The sequence below is a fragment of the Nesoenas mayeri genome (assembly GCF_963082525.1).
Source record: "Nesoenas mayeri genome assembly, chromosome: 1".
Classification (NCBI taxonomy): Eukaryota; Metazoa; Chordata; class Aves; order Columbiformes; family Columbidae; genus Nesoenas; species Nesoenas mayeri.
In genome coordinates, this window is record NC_137541.1 from 32,523,041 (window position 1) to 32,545,437 (window position 22,397).

At 38.3% G+C, this 22,397-nt stretch overlaps 1 protein-coding gene across 1 annotated transcript in view; it reads left to right on the forward strand.

Moving 5' to 3' along the window:
* Nucleotides 1-20,182, forward strand: part of TMEM117 (transmembrane protein 117) — a gene marked incomplete at both ends in the record, with an annotated part of 204,434 nt that extends 184,252 nt beyond the window's left edge. The window contains 2 exons of the mRNA XM_080357883.1: nt 9,953-10,082; nt 19,542-20,182. Coding sequence (XP_080214009.1) covers nt 9,953-10,082; nt 19,542-20,182 — 771 coding nt within the window. The remainder of the gene's footprint in view (nt 1-9,952; nt 10,083-19,541) is intronic.
* Between the last annotated feature and the right edge of the window lie 2,215 nt (nt 20,183-22,397).

Consider the following 22,397-nt stretch of genomic DNA (forward strand, 5'->3'; position numbering starts at 1 on the left):
AATGGCCACACCACAGCTTTTGAAGATAAAACTGGGTGTAGAGCGGGAGCGCAGAGGAGGAGCTCAGGAACGGGATCTGTTGCCTTCAGGTAGTGAAGGCAACTCGTTCACAAGTACAGTGTGCTGCCGCTGCTAATCCTATTAGCAGGCTAAAACTCAGGACACAGAAAATTATTTTAACTTCGACTAAAAACAAGAGAGGGAGCTAGGAAGACCAAATATATTCCATATTACTGTTGTCCCTGAAAGAAAAGCTTAAGTGCAGATGGCCACGGTTTCTGAAGTCAGCCTTTCTTCTTTCAATATTTTCATACAGTATCCTTTTTATTTTCTTACATATTAAAGTATAGTAATGAGCACAATTATGAGGAGGAAAATGATTTTGGAAAAGAGTTATTACTGATTTTTTTAAAGGAAAGGGAATTTACACTGACTTGTTTGCAAACACCATGTTTAAATTTATGAGACAGATTCCTCCCTGCATACCATATACATCTGGTGGTTTCACTTTCTGTCATCTTCTTAAGCCCTATTAATTTTCTAGGTATCAGTCAATAGAAAATTAATACTACTGTTTCACTACATAATCACAGCAAGTTGAACCCTTCACAAGCATGTGTAATTTACAGTTACAGCTACATCAAAACAAGTTGGATGAAAGTTTCAAACTGAGACCATTGGTCCAAACCTGCTGCTTCAGATCATGCTTAATACCAAAGGGCAAGTTGATAGTTTTGTTTGTAACTGGCCCCAAATTTTCTCAGAACAGGTGATGGTAAAACTCTTCAGAGCATTTATGATCTGAAGGAATTTTCTCCACAACAGAATAGCTCCTCAGTCATCCATTTCTAACATTGAGCTGATTTACTTTCCATCTACAGTGAGCAACATATAGTAATTCCCTTGCTCCAGATACCCTTCATTTCTGGAACAGCATTTTTATTATGTTGCAAAGCTCATAGCAAGGAAAATACCTGCAAATCTCTCTTCTTGGATTTAGACAACACTAAAAAGCACCATTTGATATCAGTCAACAAAGAAATTCATGTCTGTGGGTATTTGGAAAGAGAAAGGGATAATATACTTTTTAATGCAGCTGAAATTAACTGGAGACAGTTGCCTTAATGCAAAATTACTTCAGAGCTCTAAGTAGAGCTTACTGTCCTCAAATAGGTACAAATGTCATCAGCAGTCTTTGCAAATCCTGAAATGCTCCAGATTTCATGTTACTGTTCAGCTGCAATGTGTGTGTATATTTCACAATGCAATGGTATGTGCCTTAGTGCATATGTACTCATACTGCACAGCAAGGTATTTTAAATTTATTTTTATTCTCAACATCATAGTCACATGTTTGGTCTTCTAGGATGCCACAAAGATTGACTGCTCTGTCTTAGGTGACTTCCCTTGACAGCGAGCTGTAGTCTCAGTAAATCTGTAAATATAAGTATTGCATGTTATTATTGAATGTTAATTTCTGCTATTCACCACAGAAATGACTTTCATGAAGCATGTTGCTGAGGTAGTCAGAAAAAGCATTATAACTGACTTGCTGGTGGTTTAGGGAAGTTTCATGTAGAGAACAAGACAGTTGCTTTTCAGAAGCTGTTTGTCTCTTACAGGTACACAATCTTGTAACATTACCACTTTATTTAGCAGCTTATCAGACTGCAGAATCAACTGGAAAAGCTCCCATTGGTGTTTCTCATCCAGAAAAATTACCCGATAGCTATTTAGCTCAATCAAGGTCAGACATGAGTGAGACAGTAAAGCATGAGTAAAGGTTTACAAAAAAATGGAGAAACTCAGAGCCAAGATAGAAGAACATTTACTTTTGAGCAGCTTTTTTCTCATCAGTGTTTTCAGCAGTTGTGAATAGGTGATCAACAAGTGAGAGCTAGATATAAAGAAGAGGAACCTCATGGTCGCACTGAGACTATGAGACCTTGCATTTGCCCAGTAGAAAAACTGGTGGACTTGCCCCCAGGGTGTGCACAGAGGCTTGTGCTTAGTGGTGCCTACTGCACCTCTGGCATGGATAAAGTTCTTTCACGTTACTTCTCTTTGACTCTCAGCAGGAAATGGTGATTACAATTTTTCCTGGTCAGTACACATATCAAGATGTGAGACTGTCTAGTGTCCATCCTTCCTGCGTGCTGACTTGTTTCCAAACACAATTCATTCCTAATGTAACAGAAAGACTTGATAGCCGTTAATTCTTCACACTCTTAGCAATATTTGTCCTGTCAAGGAACTAGCAATGGTCGCAAGCAACTGGGGCAGCATTGTGCTAGATGATGCTCAAAGACAATCAAAATTCAGCTCCAGTCCTAGAGCATTCCATTGCTAAAGAAAAGCCAAAAGTTATGGCTGGTTAGATAGGCAGGTATAAGCAATAGCAATGTCAGTGGTCAGGATGACAGGTAACCCAGGATGCCTAAGGCATCACAACCTTGTGTTTTGTCATAACAAAGAGGAAGTGAAAAGGAGGATGAGAAAAGAGAAAGCTCTGCAGCTGATAGGGAACTGCACAGGGGAAAGTTTCTTTAAATAAAGATTCATAGCCTGGATTTATAGGTTGATTGAAGGAGCAGCTGTCATATTGACAGTCTGTACCTAGGGTAGTGAAAGATCTGAAGGGATTTGAATATGAAAGGAAGTGGCCTACATTTTATTTGATCAAAGAGTGAAATGGTCGAAGAAACAGATGAGGAGAATGGTCTTTGCAGCAGCATATCTGTGTTGGTGGGGAACAAACTGCACTTGTGAAGGCCAGAGGGGAACACACCAATGTAACTGAACGGCAGATGATGAGAACCTCGATAAGAATTTTAGCTGTGGGCTTTGATAGGGATTGTCCTATCTGTGATATGCAGAAAAGATATGAAGTATCAAGGCACTACCAGATTGTGAGCAGTGAATAGAAGATGATACCCAAGCTACACTTACAGGGGAGAGAGGGAGTGCCGTCTATTTCAAATCAGGCATCTGCGAGTGCCTATAGGCGTGGGTACGTGAGATGCAAGCATTTATTGATTTAGGTGGTCTGAAATGATGAGATTACTTTGAGTCTGCTGTGGAAAAGCCAAATACCAATTTCGTATTTCAGTAACAAAGGTCACCGTTTTAAGGACATGTGCATATGCAGCTTTGTCTAGGCTCAAAATGCATTAATGTGTAAATACGAAGTGCAGGGACACAGGGCTTGTTTGGGACCTGGGTGTCCTGGGGATTGTTGCTTCTAAATAAGCAGAAATGGATAATAGACTAAAGGATTCTGTTATGACTTTTTAATGGAAGGGGTCATTCAAGACCAAGCACACTGAAAAACAGAGGCCATATTGCTGTTTTAACCCTCAATGCAGGAGTTATTGATGTCTTGTTTCCTCGAATAAGGGAGAAAATGGGCAAGACTTGCAGTGCTTGTTCTAGGGAAAGGCCAGGAGCTTGAAGAAGCTAAGCAAAGGCTGAGGAGGAGAGGAGCATAAACATCATGGAACACCAGCAAAGTTGTGGGTATTTCTGTGCCTTACATTGCCACATAGTGCAGGGACAGCCTTTCTATACCCATGTCTGGTCCTGGAAACTGTCTTTAGTCTTCCGTCTCAGCAGCTTGGTAGAAGCTGGAACAACAGCCAGTGTTGATACAGCCGGGGTGTTTCTGGTATCTTGTGTAGTCTGGCTGCCAAGGGGCAGCTTGCCTATTTCTACCTTGTTTTACAATGTGGTCTGAACAGGAGAAGGGCAAAAACTGACCAAGTCCTGATACATGTCTGTGTGTACCCAGAAAAGTCTTCTCATTGCAAAGGCAAAACAGAATGAACTGGTTGGAAGCAGAAACTAGAGGAATTTTGGACAGAAATAAATCACTTCTCCAATGCATTTTCTGAGGGGATATTTCAACACTGAAGCAGTTACTTGAGTGGATTTTCCATATTTAGAGTTCTTTGTATCAAGACTAAAAGATGTAGCTGTGTCTGCAATCAGGGACTTTGTGCCACAGTTCCCGGTGGGGTTTTGTGATTGTTATTGCCAATTACAATCCAAGCAGGTGAAACCAAAACAGAAGAGCAGCTCAAACAAAAATTTCTGGCCTTGAAAACTCTGAATAGATTAGCACTGAGAGTATTAACATGAAGCAGGAGGTCTTTTGAAGAATAATGTGCCATCTTTTACTGTGGGAGGTAAGGAGGCCCACTGAAATCATACAAGTACACAGGTAGTAATGTTAAGAGTAAGTATATATTTTTGGTTTAGTGAGGGCTAAAACCTGCAGTGTCCATCAAACCTCTTTCCTAAGAGGTATTGGCAAAAACCAGGAGGCCAGAAAACGAACAGTACACAGGCATAAAAGTGAGTGCTAGTAATGCCTGATGACTTCTCTTCTTATGTATGTTTGAATGAAATATTAAAATGGTGTTTATACTTTAGCAGCTCACAGCTGAAGAAATCTCAGCTGCAGAGACCACTGCAAATTGCAGCACTGCAATGAGCTTAGAGATAACCGTAGAGGAATTGGGCCTTTTTCTCTGGATTAGAGCTGTTTATTTCTTACTTCAAACACTTGCAAAAATATGTAGCCATTGCCTTTCATTAAATTTCCTCTTGCTGTCTTCCTGTCTGCCATGTTCTGAGAGTTGAAACAAAGCTATCTAAGAGATGCAAAGATAACCTGAAAATGCACAGTCTTCTATCTCAGAAATTAAGAGGATTTTTATAAATGAAATAAAAATTACTATAGGCAGTTCTGGAACAAGCGCATATATACACATTCATATATGCATTTTCTCAGTTATTTCCCTCTGTTTTTGTTTATTCTGTGAGGTTTAAAGTACAAATGTGTTTCAAGCATTAAATACAGCATATGTCATCACTACTTAAAGCAAAAATACTTTGTGTATGTTTGTCCTCTTTCATGATTATATCTGAACAGTATTTGTATTATTTTGTGTGTTATTTTATATTTACCCTATAAGCTACACTCAGACAGGAGGAGAGAGGAAAGCATGGCACACAAATCTTTACTGTTTTTCAATCCTGGTCCCACCTTCTCTGTGACAGTTTTCCCTGAGAGGAAAGGGGCTGGTGGCTGAGGGACATAGAGTTGTGTGTGTATGAGGCATGGGATGCTGTCTCCTGAGAGCTACCTTCACCCTCCCAGGCACCTTATAACCCTTGCTGAATCGTGCTGGTGCCTGGTCCTGGTCCTCTGGGTTTGGGAGACATGACCCAGAGCCTGCAATAAAAGGCACCAAGTGGCAAGGAGCAATCCTGCAGCCAGGTGGGGTGATGGATGTTGCCAGCATGGCCCTGGGCTGCCTGGCCGGCCAGGAGCCTCGGGGCATCTGCGTGTCCTGGCTTGGGGTCAGGATGGTTTTTCACTAGGCAATGTCTTCTGTGTTTCTGAGGTGATGGCAGAGAAGAGCCAGATCATATCAGAAAGTGTGGCTTTGATGCTCAGTTACCATTACTAAAAATATCGTTACTTACAGAGGTACCAAATCAGTGCTGCAAGCTCCACTGTAGTGTCTTAAACCAACAGTGACATTGCAACAGAGTGTGTGTGTTTGTTTGGCTTTTGGAATTAAAAACAAAGGGGGAGAAAATGAAAATACCATGATCTCCTCTTTTGCAGCATCCAGTTTTGTCTGTGCTTCTGGGTTTAATGGATGGAAATCAGAGGTGCTTCCTGTTCCCATTGCAGCACTAGGATGGACCCCTCAGTGATCTTAGATTCACCCTCTGGATGCCCTTTTCCCATGACCAGAGTGAAATGAGGCAATAACCTCATTTGATTTGCACATCCCACAAAACTTGCCAGTGAGGTTAGAGACCTCTGTGCAGCTGACTTAAGCCTTCTGTTCTGGGTTGGTTTCTTCTTCATAAACTGCATAAAGGTGTGTTGCCGACCTGCTCAGGCTGCAAACCATTGAACTAGATGAATATTAGAAATTTGGTGCTGATAGATTAAAAGAAGAAACAATCTATTCATGCAGTATGAGAGATGCAAACATGAGCTAACAGTATAGCTTTATTTTTCGAATCATGCAAGTGGAGATGCATTCTAAATATGGTATTTTGGGCCCGGTTCCTAATAAGATCCTGATATGGTAGAGCACAAACAACTCAGCAATAAGGACTAAGTGAACTTTGTGTGATTATGAGCTGAGAACTTAAAGAACTCATGTCTTTCATGTCCCAGAGGTGAGCACAGACTGACAGTACAGACTTACATCTGAGACTACAGAGAGAAAATACCATGTATGAAAGCATGATTCAGACTTGAGCTGTGTTCCAGAGGGAAGCAGTTAGATTTATGGGCTTGTGCATTGGCCCTATTAGTGTACCTATTAACAAGTGAGGTAGATTATTCCTACTAGGCACCTTGAATTTCTTAGAAGCATGGTTTTCTGGATATTGCTGAAATTAAGTTGTCTTTTGCTTGTCAGTAAGGAAAAAAAAATGATGATAGAGTCAAAAGATTTTGGACAACACTTTCTAAATAGCAAATAGAATCTAAATAGCAAAATGGACACTTTATTGGGTTTGGATTTGACAACTTGATATTGGCCTTAGCCCAAAAAGTTAATAGTCATCTGCTCTTCTCCTGCACAATAGTAATACTACAGCTATGTGTCAGCAGATGATAATGTCACTACCCGGACAGTACATTCTCACTCTTACCAAAGCTGTGAGCCAAATGAGCCCCGAAGGCTATTTAATCACCTAAACTGAATCTTCATTTTCCTAAGTGCTGTGGCTGTAGTGACTTTCATGGAAGTCAGTAGGCTTAATTCATTATTTTAGTTTCCCTTTTTAAAATCTTGATTTCAAATAAATTTTATTGTGTTTTCCTTTATTTTGGTTTGTTTTTTTAAAATTTTATTTCTGTATTTCCAGTGGGAGTGTTCTTAAATAACAAATTTTATAATCATAATGATAAAGGCGTTACATTCAAAACCTTATTTATGGGTGAAGAAGAAACACTTTATAGATAAAGCCAAGAATTTATTATTAGTATCAGTGGAATTTTAACAGTGTGATCCAAGAACAGTGATTAGTTGAGATTTAACTATTACAGAAAATAATACTTCTATGGAGAAAAAGTTTCAGTAATTAATAATAATAATGTATATTACTACTACTACTACTACTACTACTACTACTACTACTACTAATAATAATAATAATAATAATAATGTCATAATTGTTATACACACACTCCTTAGTTTCTACTGCTTGTCTTGGTGTTTTCTCCACCCTCCTCCTGGTCCTGTGGACCCTGAAATGGGTAGTTTCACTCTGGTGGGGGTCAGTGGGGGTGTCATAGCGTGTCATTGGCATCTGGAGACCTTTGCTGGTAAGGACATGATGTTCATCTTGATGGTTTCTTTTCTCTCACTCTAGGTTCTACCTGGGGACATTTTCATGTTTGCTAACACACTTTTAGACTTTGTTTTTTCTTTACTGGTCTGAACCTCCACATTGCAGCCAAGTTTACCATACACAGCACCTTCTGCATGTGGTAAATACTTCTTTGTTCTCCTTGTTACCACTAACAGCAGTTTTCTCCAGCCCCAGGTCTGCATTTATTTAGCTGAGCATTAGGGAGTTGTTCATAGCCGTGGGGTCTCCAGTGCCAGCCTGTGCCCATCTCTTACCATCCCATGTCTTCCCTCCTCTGTGCCACGTCCTGTGGCTCCACTTCTCGATGCTGCTGCTGTCCTACCAGGCCGATATTTCTATATACTAAATAGTAGTGTTAGAGTTGTAAAGCCATGGCGATACCATACAATGGCAATACCATATTACTGGGCTACAGGGTAACAGAGGTCATGATACTTTTCAGCCATGCTTCACAGTATGGGATATGTGTGTAGAAAATAGAAATAATGTACACCTGAAAGGTAGCTGTAGTTTGGAGTGTCAAATATGTATTTTTCTAATGGGCTCTCCATTCATCTGTTGTAATGTAAACAGTAGCAACTGTTTGGGTTGGATTTCTCTGTTTTGCTTTTAATTTATTAAATATTTCCACTCTCAGCAATTATTTGCTGAGACAATGAATACAGTAAACTGCACATCTGACAGAGCTGGCATTCTGGTTACTCATTATCAGAAAAAGTGCCGAACTTTTTTATAAACTCAGATGCAAAGACACAGTCCAATATGAAATTCTGTACAGTGGAATTTTATCTGTAAATCAGCAAAAGGCACAGTAGGGGCACTGGGGCAAAGCAAGAGATGGAGGCTGGATTTATAGTCCCATGTTTACTTATTTGTAATGCAACATCCACAGCTTTCCATTTGTTTATCTTCAGGAATAATATATTTCTTCCTATTTATTCCTGGAGGAGAGTATGTATGAATTAACATAAGACACAAGGCCCGAGATGTATGTTAGATACTGTGAACTGAGAGTGTACACCCATAAAATGTTTCTCTTTGGGCACTTTTTGAATGTCTAGTGCCTGTGAGGAGATGGCTGCAGATGCAATGTAAGGGATTGTGCAGCTGGGCAGCTATGTTCCTCCCTCCTGACCAGGAGTGCATGCATTGCACTAGTGATAAGGGAAAAAGAGAGCATCCTTATTTCTCTTATCTTCTGCATCTGTAAATTGGCACTTTCTGTATCACTGTGAACATTGCGAACCAGGTACAGAGGGTCAGGTTTTCTCCTTGCTTGTACTCCTGTTAATCCATTTAACTCAGTATCATGATATGTTAGCACAAATCAGCTGCTGTTAGTGTTTGGGCTATGCTATTCCCCACTCATAAAACTTTTCCATTTCACTTCCACTGCAGAAAATGCCAGAGCTGCTTAGCAATTATTGGAAGTTAAGTTATAGATAGTGATTTCTCTTTCAGAGATGATTCTTAGTTTTGAATACTTTTTTTTTTTTTTTTCATTACCCTGGTAGGAAACTTTCCATCCTTATAAAACTGAATAGAATTGGGATTGGTTCTGTTGGAGAGATGACTGTGCTGGAATGGTTTTCATATGAAGGAAGCTCAAGTCACAGAGCTCCTCAGATTACAGACTCCTTTACCTTACTTTTAGCAATTCAGATGCTGGTTACAGTAGCTGGTGGGATACAAATCCAGATGTATGCATGGGAACAGGGCCAGTGTGTTTTTAGCCACAGATCGCCAGCAGCCTGCAGACACAGACTAACCACTCTAGCAGTAATCGTACTGATTCTAGCACTATTGCTAGACTTTCAGTTTGGACTGTAATGAGCCATGCTATTATATCCATTTTCAAGTGACCAACAGTGGGTGCAGATAATCAAGCGAAAAATTCCTTTAAATGCAGCTCCTCCTCAGCTGGGTTACCATATGCCACCAAAATATGCATAATAATAGGTAAAAGCTTCCACGTTTCCAGCATTACCTAGGCAGCTGAAATATAGCACTGGAGAAACCTGTGTTTGGATTGATTCAGGCAGATTATGCTGAAAGACCTGAACTTGCAGGGCGTGTTTATTTAGATGCATTAAGGCCAAATACTGAAAACGCTCTATAAGCTGAACAAGTGGAATAGAGAGATACGAAATGTTTGAAGTGGTCAGGCCTTCTTTGCCAATTTCTTACCTGTAAACTGTTTGCTGAATTAGTTGTAACCAGTATTGCAAGGCTGCTATATAGGTATTTGTATGTTTATACTATTTTGTACTATCAGCTGGTACAGTGGGTTCAATATTGTCATTCTGAAGTGAACTTTTAAACACAAAGTTACATAGACCTGAAGTAAAAATCATATTGTAATATCTAATATAAACAAGGTATTCCATTTCAAGTGGTTCAGTCAAACTTCACATAAGAAAATCCAATAATGAGAGGCTTAAAAAAAGCATCTTTTCCTTTTGTTAGTATAATTCAAGGCATTTTAAAGGGCAAAAATACACCATGAAAGCTTATATTTACTTTCTTATCTTTATTTTTTTAACAGGACTGGGAGTTCCCACATTTTATGGGTGATGTTGAAGTGAATCTTCCAGGCTTGCCATCTGCACACATGCAGTTCAAAGTTCCTTATTTCCAAAAGATCTTAAAAGAGGAATATCACATACATATAACAGGTATGTAATATTACAGATTGTGACACAGTCACATGGTGAACTGCTTCTGTGTAAGAAATGTATAATAACATGCTCTTTATCACATCCTTTTTGTGTTGTATCCCTGCTAGATTACTATTTTTCTGTCTATCTGTCTGTATCCATATCATCCATATATAAACATCTCAGGGAAATGAGGAACCTGTTTCTTATGAATCGGAGAGACCTGCTGTTTTTCATGGATTTCAGCAGCTTCTTGTGACACTAAGTAATACCTAATGTAGCTTCAGAGATCTTTTATCTAAAATTACTCTCCAGGGGAATTAGCAGATTATTTCATTTTCAAATCTCTTATGCATTCAGGTGCCTTTGCTAAGATTTATACTAATATCTTTTCATAACTTCAGTCATTCTCATCTGGCAAAGGCCACTCATAACCATACTTTCATCAGTCATCTAACCAGAAGCAGACAGTTAAATAAAACAGATGTGCAGTTATTCAAATGGATGGTACGTATAGATAAAAGTACTTGATCCTTGCGTACTGTGAGACAGTATTTTAATAACAGTAGGGAATGAAAAAGAGAAGAAGGTTAAATACGGATAAATATTTTGGTTTTACCTTCAGGCTATGCAGAAGGAGCATAGCTTCTCTCTCTATAATGGGAAGAGGTGGGTAATAATGGATAGAAAAATAATGCAGGTGTGAATTGACGGGGGTCTTTAACTGCTCATATAAACAATCACAGCACATGATATAGAACAGGAACAAGATAGATGAGAGCATCCAGTGACACAGTCATATGAAACTCCTGCAGACCAGGGATAAAAGGAGCATTCAGAGATAATACAAAGATAAGACCAAGAGCTAGCAGGTGAGTCACAAGCTCACCAGGCAGCAAAAGTGAAGGGAAGAAAATGTGTGGAGGAGGAAAGAGTGATGAACCCAGGACTCAGTCGAGATAGGCTGAACGAGGCTTCAGAAAAGGGATTTTCAGTAGAGAAGGCAGAAATCTGAGTGATCATATTAAAACCCAGAAAAGGAGCTAAAATCAGTGCAAAAGTTACCTTCTGGCTATTGAATGAGGGAAGGCAAATGGGCCAATAGGAAGTACAGATGGCAGGATGGAAAGTGTTTTGAAACTGGATGTAGGTGCATTGCTGAAATACTGAGAGAGACCAGGCAGCCAGCAAGCAGAAAGAAGGGCTGGGGCACATCTGAGTCAGACTGTTTGAGCCACCAGTAGTTTATGGAACAGAATGAAGTAAATTATTCCATGATCAGTAACTTGAAGATGTAGAGTGAGAGAAGATGAGATGTGTACATGGTGAACATATTTTTCTCTCCCAAGTGAACAAGAAGGGAAAGGAGAGGAAAAAGAGGAGTATAACCATCGAATATTTGATGTGAACTATAGGCGTGGTATTCAGGGATAGTAAAAAAGTGGGGTTTTTTCTGCTTTTCAAGACTAGAGGGGTTCAGTCTCACAAGGTTCCTGAGTATCCTGCAGTTTTTCCATTGCATAAAGAGGTGTATGAACAATGACTGAGATCTGGTAGGGTTGGCTGCACCACCAGATACAGAAACTCAGGATGTAATTAATGTAGATGAAAAACAACGGGTGATCGAAGAGAAGAGAGACTGAAGAGCCAAGAACAGTTTTGCATTGTAGAAGAGGCAGATATATTGATGCTAATCAGGGAAAAGCAAACAATAAGCAACAGCAAAGAGCATAAATTAGGGATCAGAAATACAACTGCTAGCATCGCTGCTGTATGAAAACAGACCAACTGAGATAAACCAATATTTATGCTTTGTAGAGTCTTCTGCAGAGAGGACTGGAGGCCTTTCTGATTTTCTGGCAAGAAGGCACTCTTTTAATGAGGATGAGCTAATGAATAGGGACTGAGGAATATTTTTCCCTGCTCAGCATTAACAAGATCCATTTATTAGATTCGCTAGACAAATCAATCCATTTGACTGCATGTCACGTAGTCTGTCTACTGAGTGCCTATTTTATCTTGGTGCTACACCACCCTTTAGGAGATCTAATAAACAGCCATAACACATGGCACAAGAACCTCCCTTTGGGTAAGTTTTGCTTGAACCATCTGTTCTTGCCATCAGATCTTGTCTTAGGTTCGGGTATCATCTTGGATCATTTTCAAGCTCCAGTTATTGTGTGGATGTGTAGATACTTGTAATTTTTTAATCAAATCAAGGAGCTAATAAAAGAAACCAGAAAGAACTGGTTCAATATATATATGACAAGAAGAATGTAATCCAATCTGAAATGAGGGTAGAGAGTGATGCACATGAATGCAACTGCAGCAGATGATATGGAGGTAGGACATTGATAATGTCAGGAGCCTGCTGTATTTAAGCCCTGTTTAATACATGGGATCCAGAATGTTAAATTTAACCATAGGACATCTTTTTTAATAATAAGCAGGAAAAGAAGACTGAAGTCTGAATATTGTTTATTTCAGTTTTTGCTATAGGGATAAAGTCAGGCTATAAATCTATGATGTGTACCCTGATTTGCAGAAACCAGAAACCCTTTTTTTCCCAAATAGCAAGAAGAAAGCAAGCATGGCTGAATTAACATTTACCACCTTTTTCCTGACAAATTTTATTCTTCACAAGTTCTTTCACAGTCTGTTTTGGTCACTGCTGATGTAAATAAGAGCAGCCCTAGGACTCCACTGGGCAACCCTATTTGGTGCTGGGTTGCTCTAATGAGCAACGGTCTCATAAAGCGGTAAAGAGACATTCAGAGGAGTAAAGGACTTCAAGCCACCTTGCTGTCGGTGCATGCTTGATGGCATCAGGCAAGTTCTGTACAGATGAAGATTCCACAGTTACATGACCTGTGTTGCCAGCTCTCCTGATTTTATCACAAGTCTTAAAACAGGGGTTTTTGTTGCTTTGTTTTATTTTGGTTTTGTTTGTTTTTTCTATTTTGCATCAAAGTCTGAGCCCCTGAATTCAGTGACTATGTGAGAATTTTTGGCTTTCATATTTTTTAAGCTAAAGCTTGTGATTGCTGAGAAAAGAAAAAAGGTTGCTTCTGCATAACTCCACATCTAAAAAAGGAAGCAAATAAAACAGTACGAAGTGTAATTTTTTTAACCCATCTTGCTACTTCAAACTAATAACATGCTTCCTTAGGCCTGACTTGTGATTTCTGAATGCTGTAAATTGGCAGTAATGTTGAATTAACATCTGCAGCTTGTAGCTGATATACTTCAGGGTAATTTTAAATTTACTATCAAAAGCATATCTTATTTTTAGTGGTGAGTACCATGTTTTACTCAAATTTCTCTGCATCTAGGAACTCCTAGCAAGCATCTACTCAGTATTAAATATTTTTATCCTGTTTTGATAGCTGCTTTTATCTATGAACATCAAAAATAACTTGAATCCTTGCATCTGCTTAACTCATCTGGATTTCCCTTGACAGATGGTTCACTGCAATGTGTGTATTTTCCTTCTTGGGCTGCTGTTTATGAAAATACATAGTCTATCCTAGTTTCTGAAATAGCCAGGGAAATTTGTAAGAGTTGAAAGTAAATTTTGTTGCTTCAGATTCTTTCATAGTTAAAAGGCACTAGGGGGCCTGGCTGGTACCCTTTAATAGCAGAACTGGAGATCCAAGAGCATCTGCTGTCAAATGTATGGATAAGTTTCAAATAGGAAATGTTAAGGTTTAGCTATCGAAACAGATGGCACATTTTTCTGGCTGTTTATAAATGTGTTTCTGAGCACTGATCTAGCCAGAGTGCCCTTCTGCACAAAGGAGAAATTATCACCTTCATTACTGGTGAGTGCCTTGCACGGCTGGCTTGTGGAGTTAAACCAAAAGTGTGTCTAGATTCAGGCCAAGCATCACCTACACAGGGAAGCCTGAGGGAGCCTGTGGGCAAAAATAGAAAGGTTAGAGGTAAAAACAAAGCTGTCTGTGCACACAGATGTGAAAAAGCCTCATAGGATTTGAGGCTTAGTTCAGCTGTGAGTGGTCTGTATGCCTGTATCTAGCTAATAATGTTAACGTGACAGAAGAATGTTTCGGAGATACCTGAATGTTTTACAGAGGTGTCTGAATGTTTTTAGACACAAATTGCAATTGAGATAAGAGTCTAAAGTCAACATTTCCTACACTAGCCTCTGGCTGCAGTTACACAGCATGAGGCCACTGGAGTCTAGCCTTAATAACTGGGATTTTTCACATTTCCTCTTGACCTCAGGAGAGATGCTGAAGACTGGCTTCTCCAAGAGATCTCTCTTTTTTTTTTTTTTTGGATGTGACTGCTTTGTTGCAGAGTGGACATACAAAATTAAAAATGTTCCAGAATCAGCAGCTGGTGTGGGGTAGTTGGATCTGTGGAATCTGCCTCAGATGCGCAGCAGATCAGCTGCATGTGGGACTGTGGACTGGTTGCTGAACGTCTCATACTCCTGATCAGCCTTTTTGAATATGAGCCCTGCTCAAACATTTTGTCCAGCTGACAGAAATAGGTTCCTTCCTGGAAAAGGGAAGATTAAAATCCAACCTCTTTCATCACGAGAGATCCCCTGGCATTCATGTGCAGTGCACATTTATTGTTCAGATTCTGCAGGGCAGAGAGAGCGTTTCTAAGCAGAGTCCTATATAGGCTGGTTTTCAGAGCATGGTCCTACAATGCAGGTCCAAACCAATGTAAGTGGAGATAGTTCTAGTGTCAAGGTTTCCCTTCCGGTGAGTGCCCTAGCCATGAGGATACAAACCTCCTCAACAGCCATGCTTGCTCAGAAAATAGGGATCCATTTTTCAGCCCCAAGTAGTGGCTGTAGACTACAAAGCCTAGAAAAGAAAGTCATGTTCTGCAACACAGTCTCACAGAGACACTCAGTATACACTCTTGGCTAGCTACGTACCTCCAATTTTTCATTTTGGGGATCCTTATTGCACCAAATTTCAATATTGCAGCACATTTCCCGATATACCAAACCAGATTCCTGATTCTCCAAATATCATAAATAGCATGTAAGAACTTCAGTGCTGTGAATGCCAGTGATCAACCTGGTCTCTTTTTAGGTAGTGCATGGCTGAATGACACAGCCTGTTTTACCATCTGATTTACTTCACTGAATCTTCATTGAAGATTCTGCATAGAATTATTTGCTGAAATTATTGAATAGCCTTCCAATCTTGAGAGCAAAATGTACTACATTATTCCAGTTTAAATCGTGTCTATGAAAAATCCATGTGCTTCAAGAAAGACTAAATGGTACCAGGTGTATGCTACTATTCTTGGCCACACAGACCTCATTGGAGCAGAACCAACCCTAAAGCAGTAGTGGTACTGATCCTACAGAAGATGGTTAAGAGACAAATTAAATGTCTTCATAGTGTGGGAATCCATTTTCCCTTATCACTTTTCATCTGTAATGAAATTTGAAGTGCTGTAAAATGAATTATAAATATATTTTAAGAAAATTAATATCTATAGTTTTGTAATATAATTATTCTGACTCTTCACAAAACTATAAGCTTGAGCTTGTTTATGTGTAAGATGAGAGGTCAGGAGTGACTTCTAATTTACAAAGTTTATTTCCTGTATAAGCTTGATATATGACTTAAAGCTTGCTTAAAAAATATGCTAAAATTCAGTTGCAATAGAAAATCATTTAATAGATATAGATTATACACATGTATAATAGATTATACACATGTATATAGATTATACACATGTATAACGTGTATAGATTAGACACATGTATAATGTTAAAGCTTGGTCAGTATAATAAGTCTCAAAAATTACTTGTCATGGGGAATTATCATCAAATAGATATTTGTGAGTGGAGACTGTCAGACCTCTTGGTTCAGTCTGCTTCAACATGTTTATCACTGATCTAGAAGGATTGCTTGGTAAACTGGGCTTATTTGACTATTACACCTGTTAGTACAGCAGTAAAGTACATGTCTTTTGGACAGACAGCAGAGGACACTCTATTGTAGAATGAGGCAAATACTTTCTATAAGTAATGAAGACAGCACTAACTCCCAGTCATTTTGTGTCTAAGGAGATTAATGCAGCCTATGGCTACAGGGAACATTGAGTAGGTGTAGGAAGATGTCGTTGGGTTCATACATGGTTATACTGAGACTGTTACTCGTATACAGTATTTGATTCTGGTGACAACAGTTTTCAAAAGAAAAGGAAAACTCATAGAGCTCATCAAGCATGACAGTGATGCAGAAGATGGAAATATTGTCTAGAAATTAGAAATTTAAGGAGTTCGAAGAAGATCCACTATAGAATAGAGGTGTGTCTCAGGCAAATAGCTGCCACTTAGACATACAGCTTGTGATTCATCTTAATTAACGGGGGTTTCAGATCTAAGCTGTTTTTCTAAGTACCCTTTATAGTCCACACAGACCCAATGATCCCAACAGTGGAGCTTAGGGCTGTGCTTCTGCCTAACTGTCTAGGAGCTGAGTGAAGGAGTTTACGTTCATGCTTTTAATGAAACCAGAATAATTGAAATGTTTATCTCTCTTGTATCAGGTGAGCACTCAAATTTTTAACATTTAAACAGATCCATCTTAGAAGAGATTCACGATTATGAAAACACAGTGTAGGGTAGGTACAACATGAAGCCTGAGATGAAGCGCCTGGCTACCTCTATTCAGTGTTTGCAGTGTTTTCTGCTGGCTTCTTGGTCAACATCTTCACCAGCAGCAGGCTGCCATCTCAAGTCTTACTCGTTAGAGTAAGAGACTTAGTGGTTTGCACTACAACGTGTTGCATATAGGACAATGTGGTCACACAGGTGGTTGTTATGAAATCCACTGGGTGTCAGTGGTAGGTCATAGCTCAGCATTGCAATGTCTAAGTTTCCTTTGTTGGTCATACCTGAAACCTACAATCAAGAAAACTGTAACAATTTCTTTATAAAGGACATCTCAATAATGTCTCCGTTTCATTATACTTCTCATTTTGGTCTTTCAGCTGTCTGTTTTCCCTACACATCTTCAGTCTTGTCATGTCTAGCTGAAGGGAAAGAGCAATACTAGTCCTACATAAGTTTTTCCCCTTCCTACCATCCCAAAGGTCTAGCAGATCTCTCTGGAATGTTGCCTGTCTTCGCCCTGTGGAAACATAAAGTACCATAGATAATACCATAGATAATATTTTGATGAAGCCAATGGCAAAATGATGAGAAGATTTTATTTTTTTTAATGAGTTTATGATGCATTTTCATGGGAAAAGAACATGGCTAAAGCAATTAACTTGGGGGCAATGCAGCAAGGGGTTGCTTTCTGGTTGAAACAACTCTCTGTTGGAAATGCAGAGAAACAATTGATTAAAAAATGTTCTTTCAGAAAGTGCCCAAGAGAACAACTACAACAGAGAAAGGACATTTTGAATGGAGTTAATTCGTGTTTTCATTCAAACTGGCCATGGATAAACAGAGAATGGTTCTAACGTTTGTTTTATTGTTATTTGTGTTTAACCTATTTTCTTAAGAAAGTGAGAATTGTATGATCATTTTCTCTGTGTAGGTTGGTCTCACTCTCTATCCAACACTCAGTCAGCATCAAATAACTTTTGAACCCACAGCCGGTTTAAAACAAAACAAAACAAAACAAAACAAAAAAAGGGCAGGGATCTGAAAAATAGTGACATTATTATTATATCCTAAGAAATGGCAGAGAGTAAGTAAAGGAGAATCATCTACCTTAGTGCCCAGCTGAGAAAAAAGCAGGAAGAAATCAGTTATTATATTTTGTTTGACAGCTGCCAATTTTTCAGTGAATGTGTGTCTCAGCCAGCCCATCAAAACACACTATGATATATTCTGTCTGTTGAAAGGTCATACATTATGGGGAAGTCAGGGTTAATCTGATGGAGAGAAACACAGGGCAGAAATCGACAGGAAGCAGTATCAAACTAGATTGTATCATTTGTTATTGTATTTTATATTTGAGCACCATTTTCAGTGTCTTGGTGTTGACTCAAGGAACTTGAATATCATAAAGTGTGGTAATAATCTTCTAAAACCGTATTTTTCTTTAACAAGTCAATTATAATACTGATGAAAACCCAAAGAGGTGGGGGCGGGGGAAAGATATGTTATTCAGGAATTATGTTAACAGGATTGGCTGCAAGGTCTTTTCAGTGCAGTTTGTTTTCTGGATAGTGATAATAACACAAGACAATTAACATCTTTGTTAATTTTCAGTCTAAGTATAATCTAGATTGAAGAGGACTACTAAACACTATTGCTGAAATACAAGTTACGCTCTGCACCTTTCTGGAGCATTCTAGTCTTACAGTATGAACACACGGACTTTCAGGAACTGGAATCCTTTTATTCTTTACCAAGCCAATGATCATTTGATACTCGGGTGCATTCATTTTCTTTTTCACTTGAGACATAATTAAATACTCTTCTAGCATAGATCAATATAATACATCACCAGCAGGAGCATTCCTACCTGAATGTCCTTTCACATAATGCTGACACGTAGATTTGCTGAGTTCTTGGGTGGTACCAGTCAGCAGTGCACAACTAAGATCATCACATATGTCCAGCTAGAATGCAAGAGAAGCTTGGACTATGGAAACAGTATAATTTGTTTTCTGTAATCGTAGAATAATCTAGGTTAGAAGGGACACTTGGAGTTTATCTGTTCCAAAACCCTTCTCAAAGCAGAGCAAATTGCATAAAGGTGTCTTTCATGTCTTTTGGATGCCTGGAGGAAGCATGCAAAAGAGTATTTTTAAATAATAAAGGAGAAAGGTTTCCTCTGCCAGTATTGCAGGAGCTCAATGTAAGACCATGAGTCACTCCTTGGAGGAGTTTCTCACTACACGGACTGTAAGAAAAGCTAAGCTGATTAGCCTCCCAAGACTACAATCAGCCCTTGCTGTTTCCTAAGGGTATAATATCTCTAAATCACAGTTTATCCAGTTGCCCCCACCCAAATATTTCTATGCACCATGGTTAGTATATCAAACAATCTCTGTACATACTCCTAAAATCTGCATAATTGCCAAGCCCAAAAACTTCAGTCATTTCAGTCATTCCTAGCATAGAATCTGTGCTATCAAATATGACGTTTCCATGGAAAATTTCCATGTGACTATTTTTTAAGCCCTGGAATTAATGCTTTTTAAGGTTAATTGATCTGTACCACATCACCAAGGGTCTAATCAACAGGTAACCTACAAACTGCAATGTGAATTCAATTGATATACTGCTGTGCTTGTATTACAAAATTATTTTATTATGCGCCCAGACCTGATCGTGCAATACTAAGGGATATTCAGCATAAATCTGACTATGGTGGAAATTTTATTACAGCTTTGCTTTACACATTAATTAAAAAAAGGGATTTTTTTTCCTCTGAGTAGCTTTTAGATATGACTTCATTTATACTACTTATAAAATGGATATATCTGGTGACAGAACTTTCTTTTTCCAAACAGGCAAATGGTTTAACTATGGAATTATCTTCCTTGTTTTAATCTTGGATCTGAATATGTGGAAGAACCAAATATTTTACAAACCTCATGAATACGGTCAATATATCGGTCCTGGACAGAAGATCTACACAGTGAAGGACTCAGAAAGCTTGAAAGACCTTAATAGAACTAAGTTGTCTTGGGAGTGGAGATCCAATAACACTAACCCACTGACCAACCGGACCTATGCCGAAGGAGACATGTTCTTGCACAGCAGATTTACAGGCTCTAGCCTTGATGTCAAATGCCTGGCTTTTATTCCAAGTTTGCTGGCTTTTGCTTTGTTTGGTTTCTTCATCTGGTTCTTTGGGCGATTTCAGAAAACTGACCAAGGCATGGAGAATTTAGACAAATCTTACACAAGGATGAAACGAAAGTCACCATCAGATATGGGAATGACACGAGAAAACACACAGGTGTTAGTAGAAGAACCATTAAGTTTTCAAGAACCACATCTCGTATCCATAAAATCAGACTTAAGTGAAATAGTTTTTAATTCTTCTCTCCTAACTTCTGAAAACTTGAACGCACAACTGAATGAACAAGATAGCCCTTTACAGCCAGTACCAGAGTCCTCTGTCCCTAAAAGTAATCCTGTGACATAGAGGGAAATACCCAGGAAAATCAGTTTAAATAAGCAGTTACTATAAGATTTCAGTTTTACCTTTTGTAAGTTAGGATTTACATAGTGTTTAGAATAAGAAACTCAACCTATACCAAAAGGTGCTGAGCATGCTTTTTCTAGGAATTTTGGGTTTTATTTGTATTATAGTATGTGCCTACTGTATATCTAACATTCCTTTATAGATTGCTTCCCAAAATTGCACAAGGTGTTTATTAATACATTACCTTAACTGTACAATAGTGTATTAGATGATTACTTGCAGGTATAAAATTCTACCGTGGTGGTGCCTTGAGACATTAAACTGTTTTTTAACTCAACACCAGATGTATAGCACAGTTCTTCTGATCTCTTTTGCAAAGCTTTTTGTATATGATTATTTCAAGTATCATTTGATGTCTTGACAGAGGAGATAAATATAGTTATTCCTAAAGAAGTGTTTATGTTAGAACATCACAATTTGACTTTGTTATTTACTCATCTGTGAAGCCAGTGACTTTGATGACCAGACTGCAGAGAAGCATGTCAATTACATTTTAATTTTGGCTGGCTAGCTGCCAAACACAAATACAGATTTATTATGTGGTAAACAGCAGAGTGATAATAAAGCACGGGTCACTACTTGTGAAAATATGACTTTCTCTATCAGTAATAGCAATTAGGTGATAAAACCTAATTATATTTTTCCTAATTAAAGATAAACTGCTCCTTGATTAAAAGTTTTGCCCTTCACCTTTTAGAAACAGAGGTGAAAATATGTGATCAAAGCAACTCCCTCCATCATTACACCAAACCTATGCAACATCAAAGAGCCAATGGAGTGATAACAGTAGAGGACACAAAGCCCATTAAATCCAGTATTTATGCGGATCAGTGCAGTTATGGTCATACTCCAAATACTGAAGAAATGTTTAAGGGTTTTAATTAAAACAGATTGATAACTGAATTTTATTGTACACTTTTTTTTTTTCCCTTCATTCATTATCCATTAGTAAGTGTAACCTGGAAGCAGAAACATAAAGAAACTGGGTTTTTTTTCCTTTTTTGAAGGGGACTTTCTAATGTGAATTCCTCTGTTGTATGATCAAACTATATGCACTAGAAAAACTGCATATCTAAAACATCAGAAAGACTCTGATTTACCTCTAATTTAGTTCTATAAATTGTTGCTACAAGTTACTAAATAATAAGTCATTTTTAAGTCTGAATTATTTCCCTGTCATTTACTGGTGTTGCTGTATTTTGTCTTTGTGACTTTTTTATCTCCACTGTTTTGATCTATCTGCTTTTAAGTTTTTGGAATGCTGAATTTAGCATGCATAATACAACTATGCATTTATTAACTGTCACTTGAGAGTCAATTTTAATAAACATCATTCAACAATTGTTTATTATGAGGCAGGAACATACTCTGTTAGTTTTGCAATTTTTTTAAACATTTTACCAATTCATTGTCCTATTTAAAATCATAAATATTTCTGACACTAAAAAAGACAGACAGTATCACAGTAATGGCAGAATCAAATATTTTCCCTATGGAATATTTAATATTTCATCAAGAGAAAGTTCATTTTATAATCACACTAAATTTTTATCCATTACAAATTATGACTAAAAATAAATGTGTAGCTTTTGCCTATTGCAGCCTATAAACTTCTTTAATTGACAAGATATAGTCAAAGACAAGCCATTAATTACTAATGGTAAAACACTGTGTGATCCTGCTTGCACCGTGTAAGAGGTGACTGTATTGATGTTTGACTTTCAAACAGAATTTGATTTGTTAAGTAGTTATGGAAGTGACTGATTAATTTTGCAGATACGTGCTTCTCTGTATGTTTTGGACACTGTAAACCCAAGTACTGAAAATCTCCCATTAACTCATTTCTCCTTTTTGTGTATGGGAGTGGCTAAATCCATTAATATGCAGTCAGAAAATGAAATAATTGCTTGAGCCTTACAGCCTGCGTGATTACATGACTTTGAGAAAACTGTTATTAAGCAACTGATCCGCAGCTAAAATAATTCTGTGACCTCACATTGAGTTAATGCTTTTAAGGTCATTATAAGCCTGCATGAAAGAGAGAAAAGCATCAAGTAATCCTAGATTTTGCACAAGTATTTAAATTAATGGTCAAGCAGAGAGACCGCTTATATCATGAATTCGTAAGAAGCTGAAAGATTCAGTGTAGCCACTT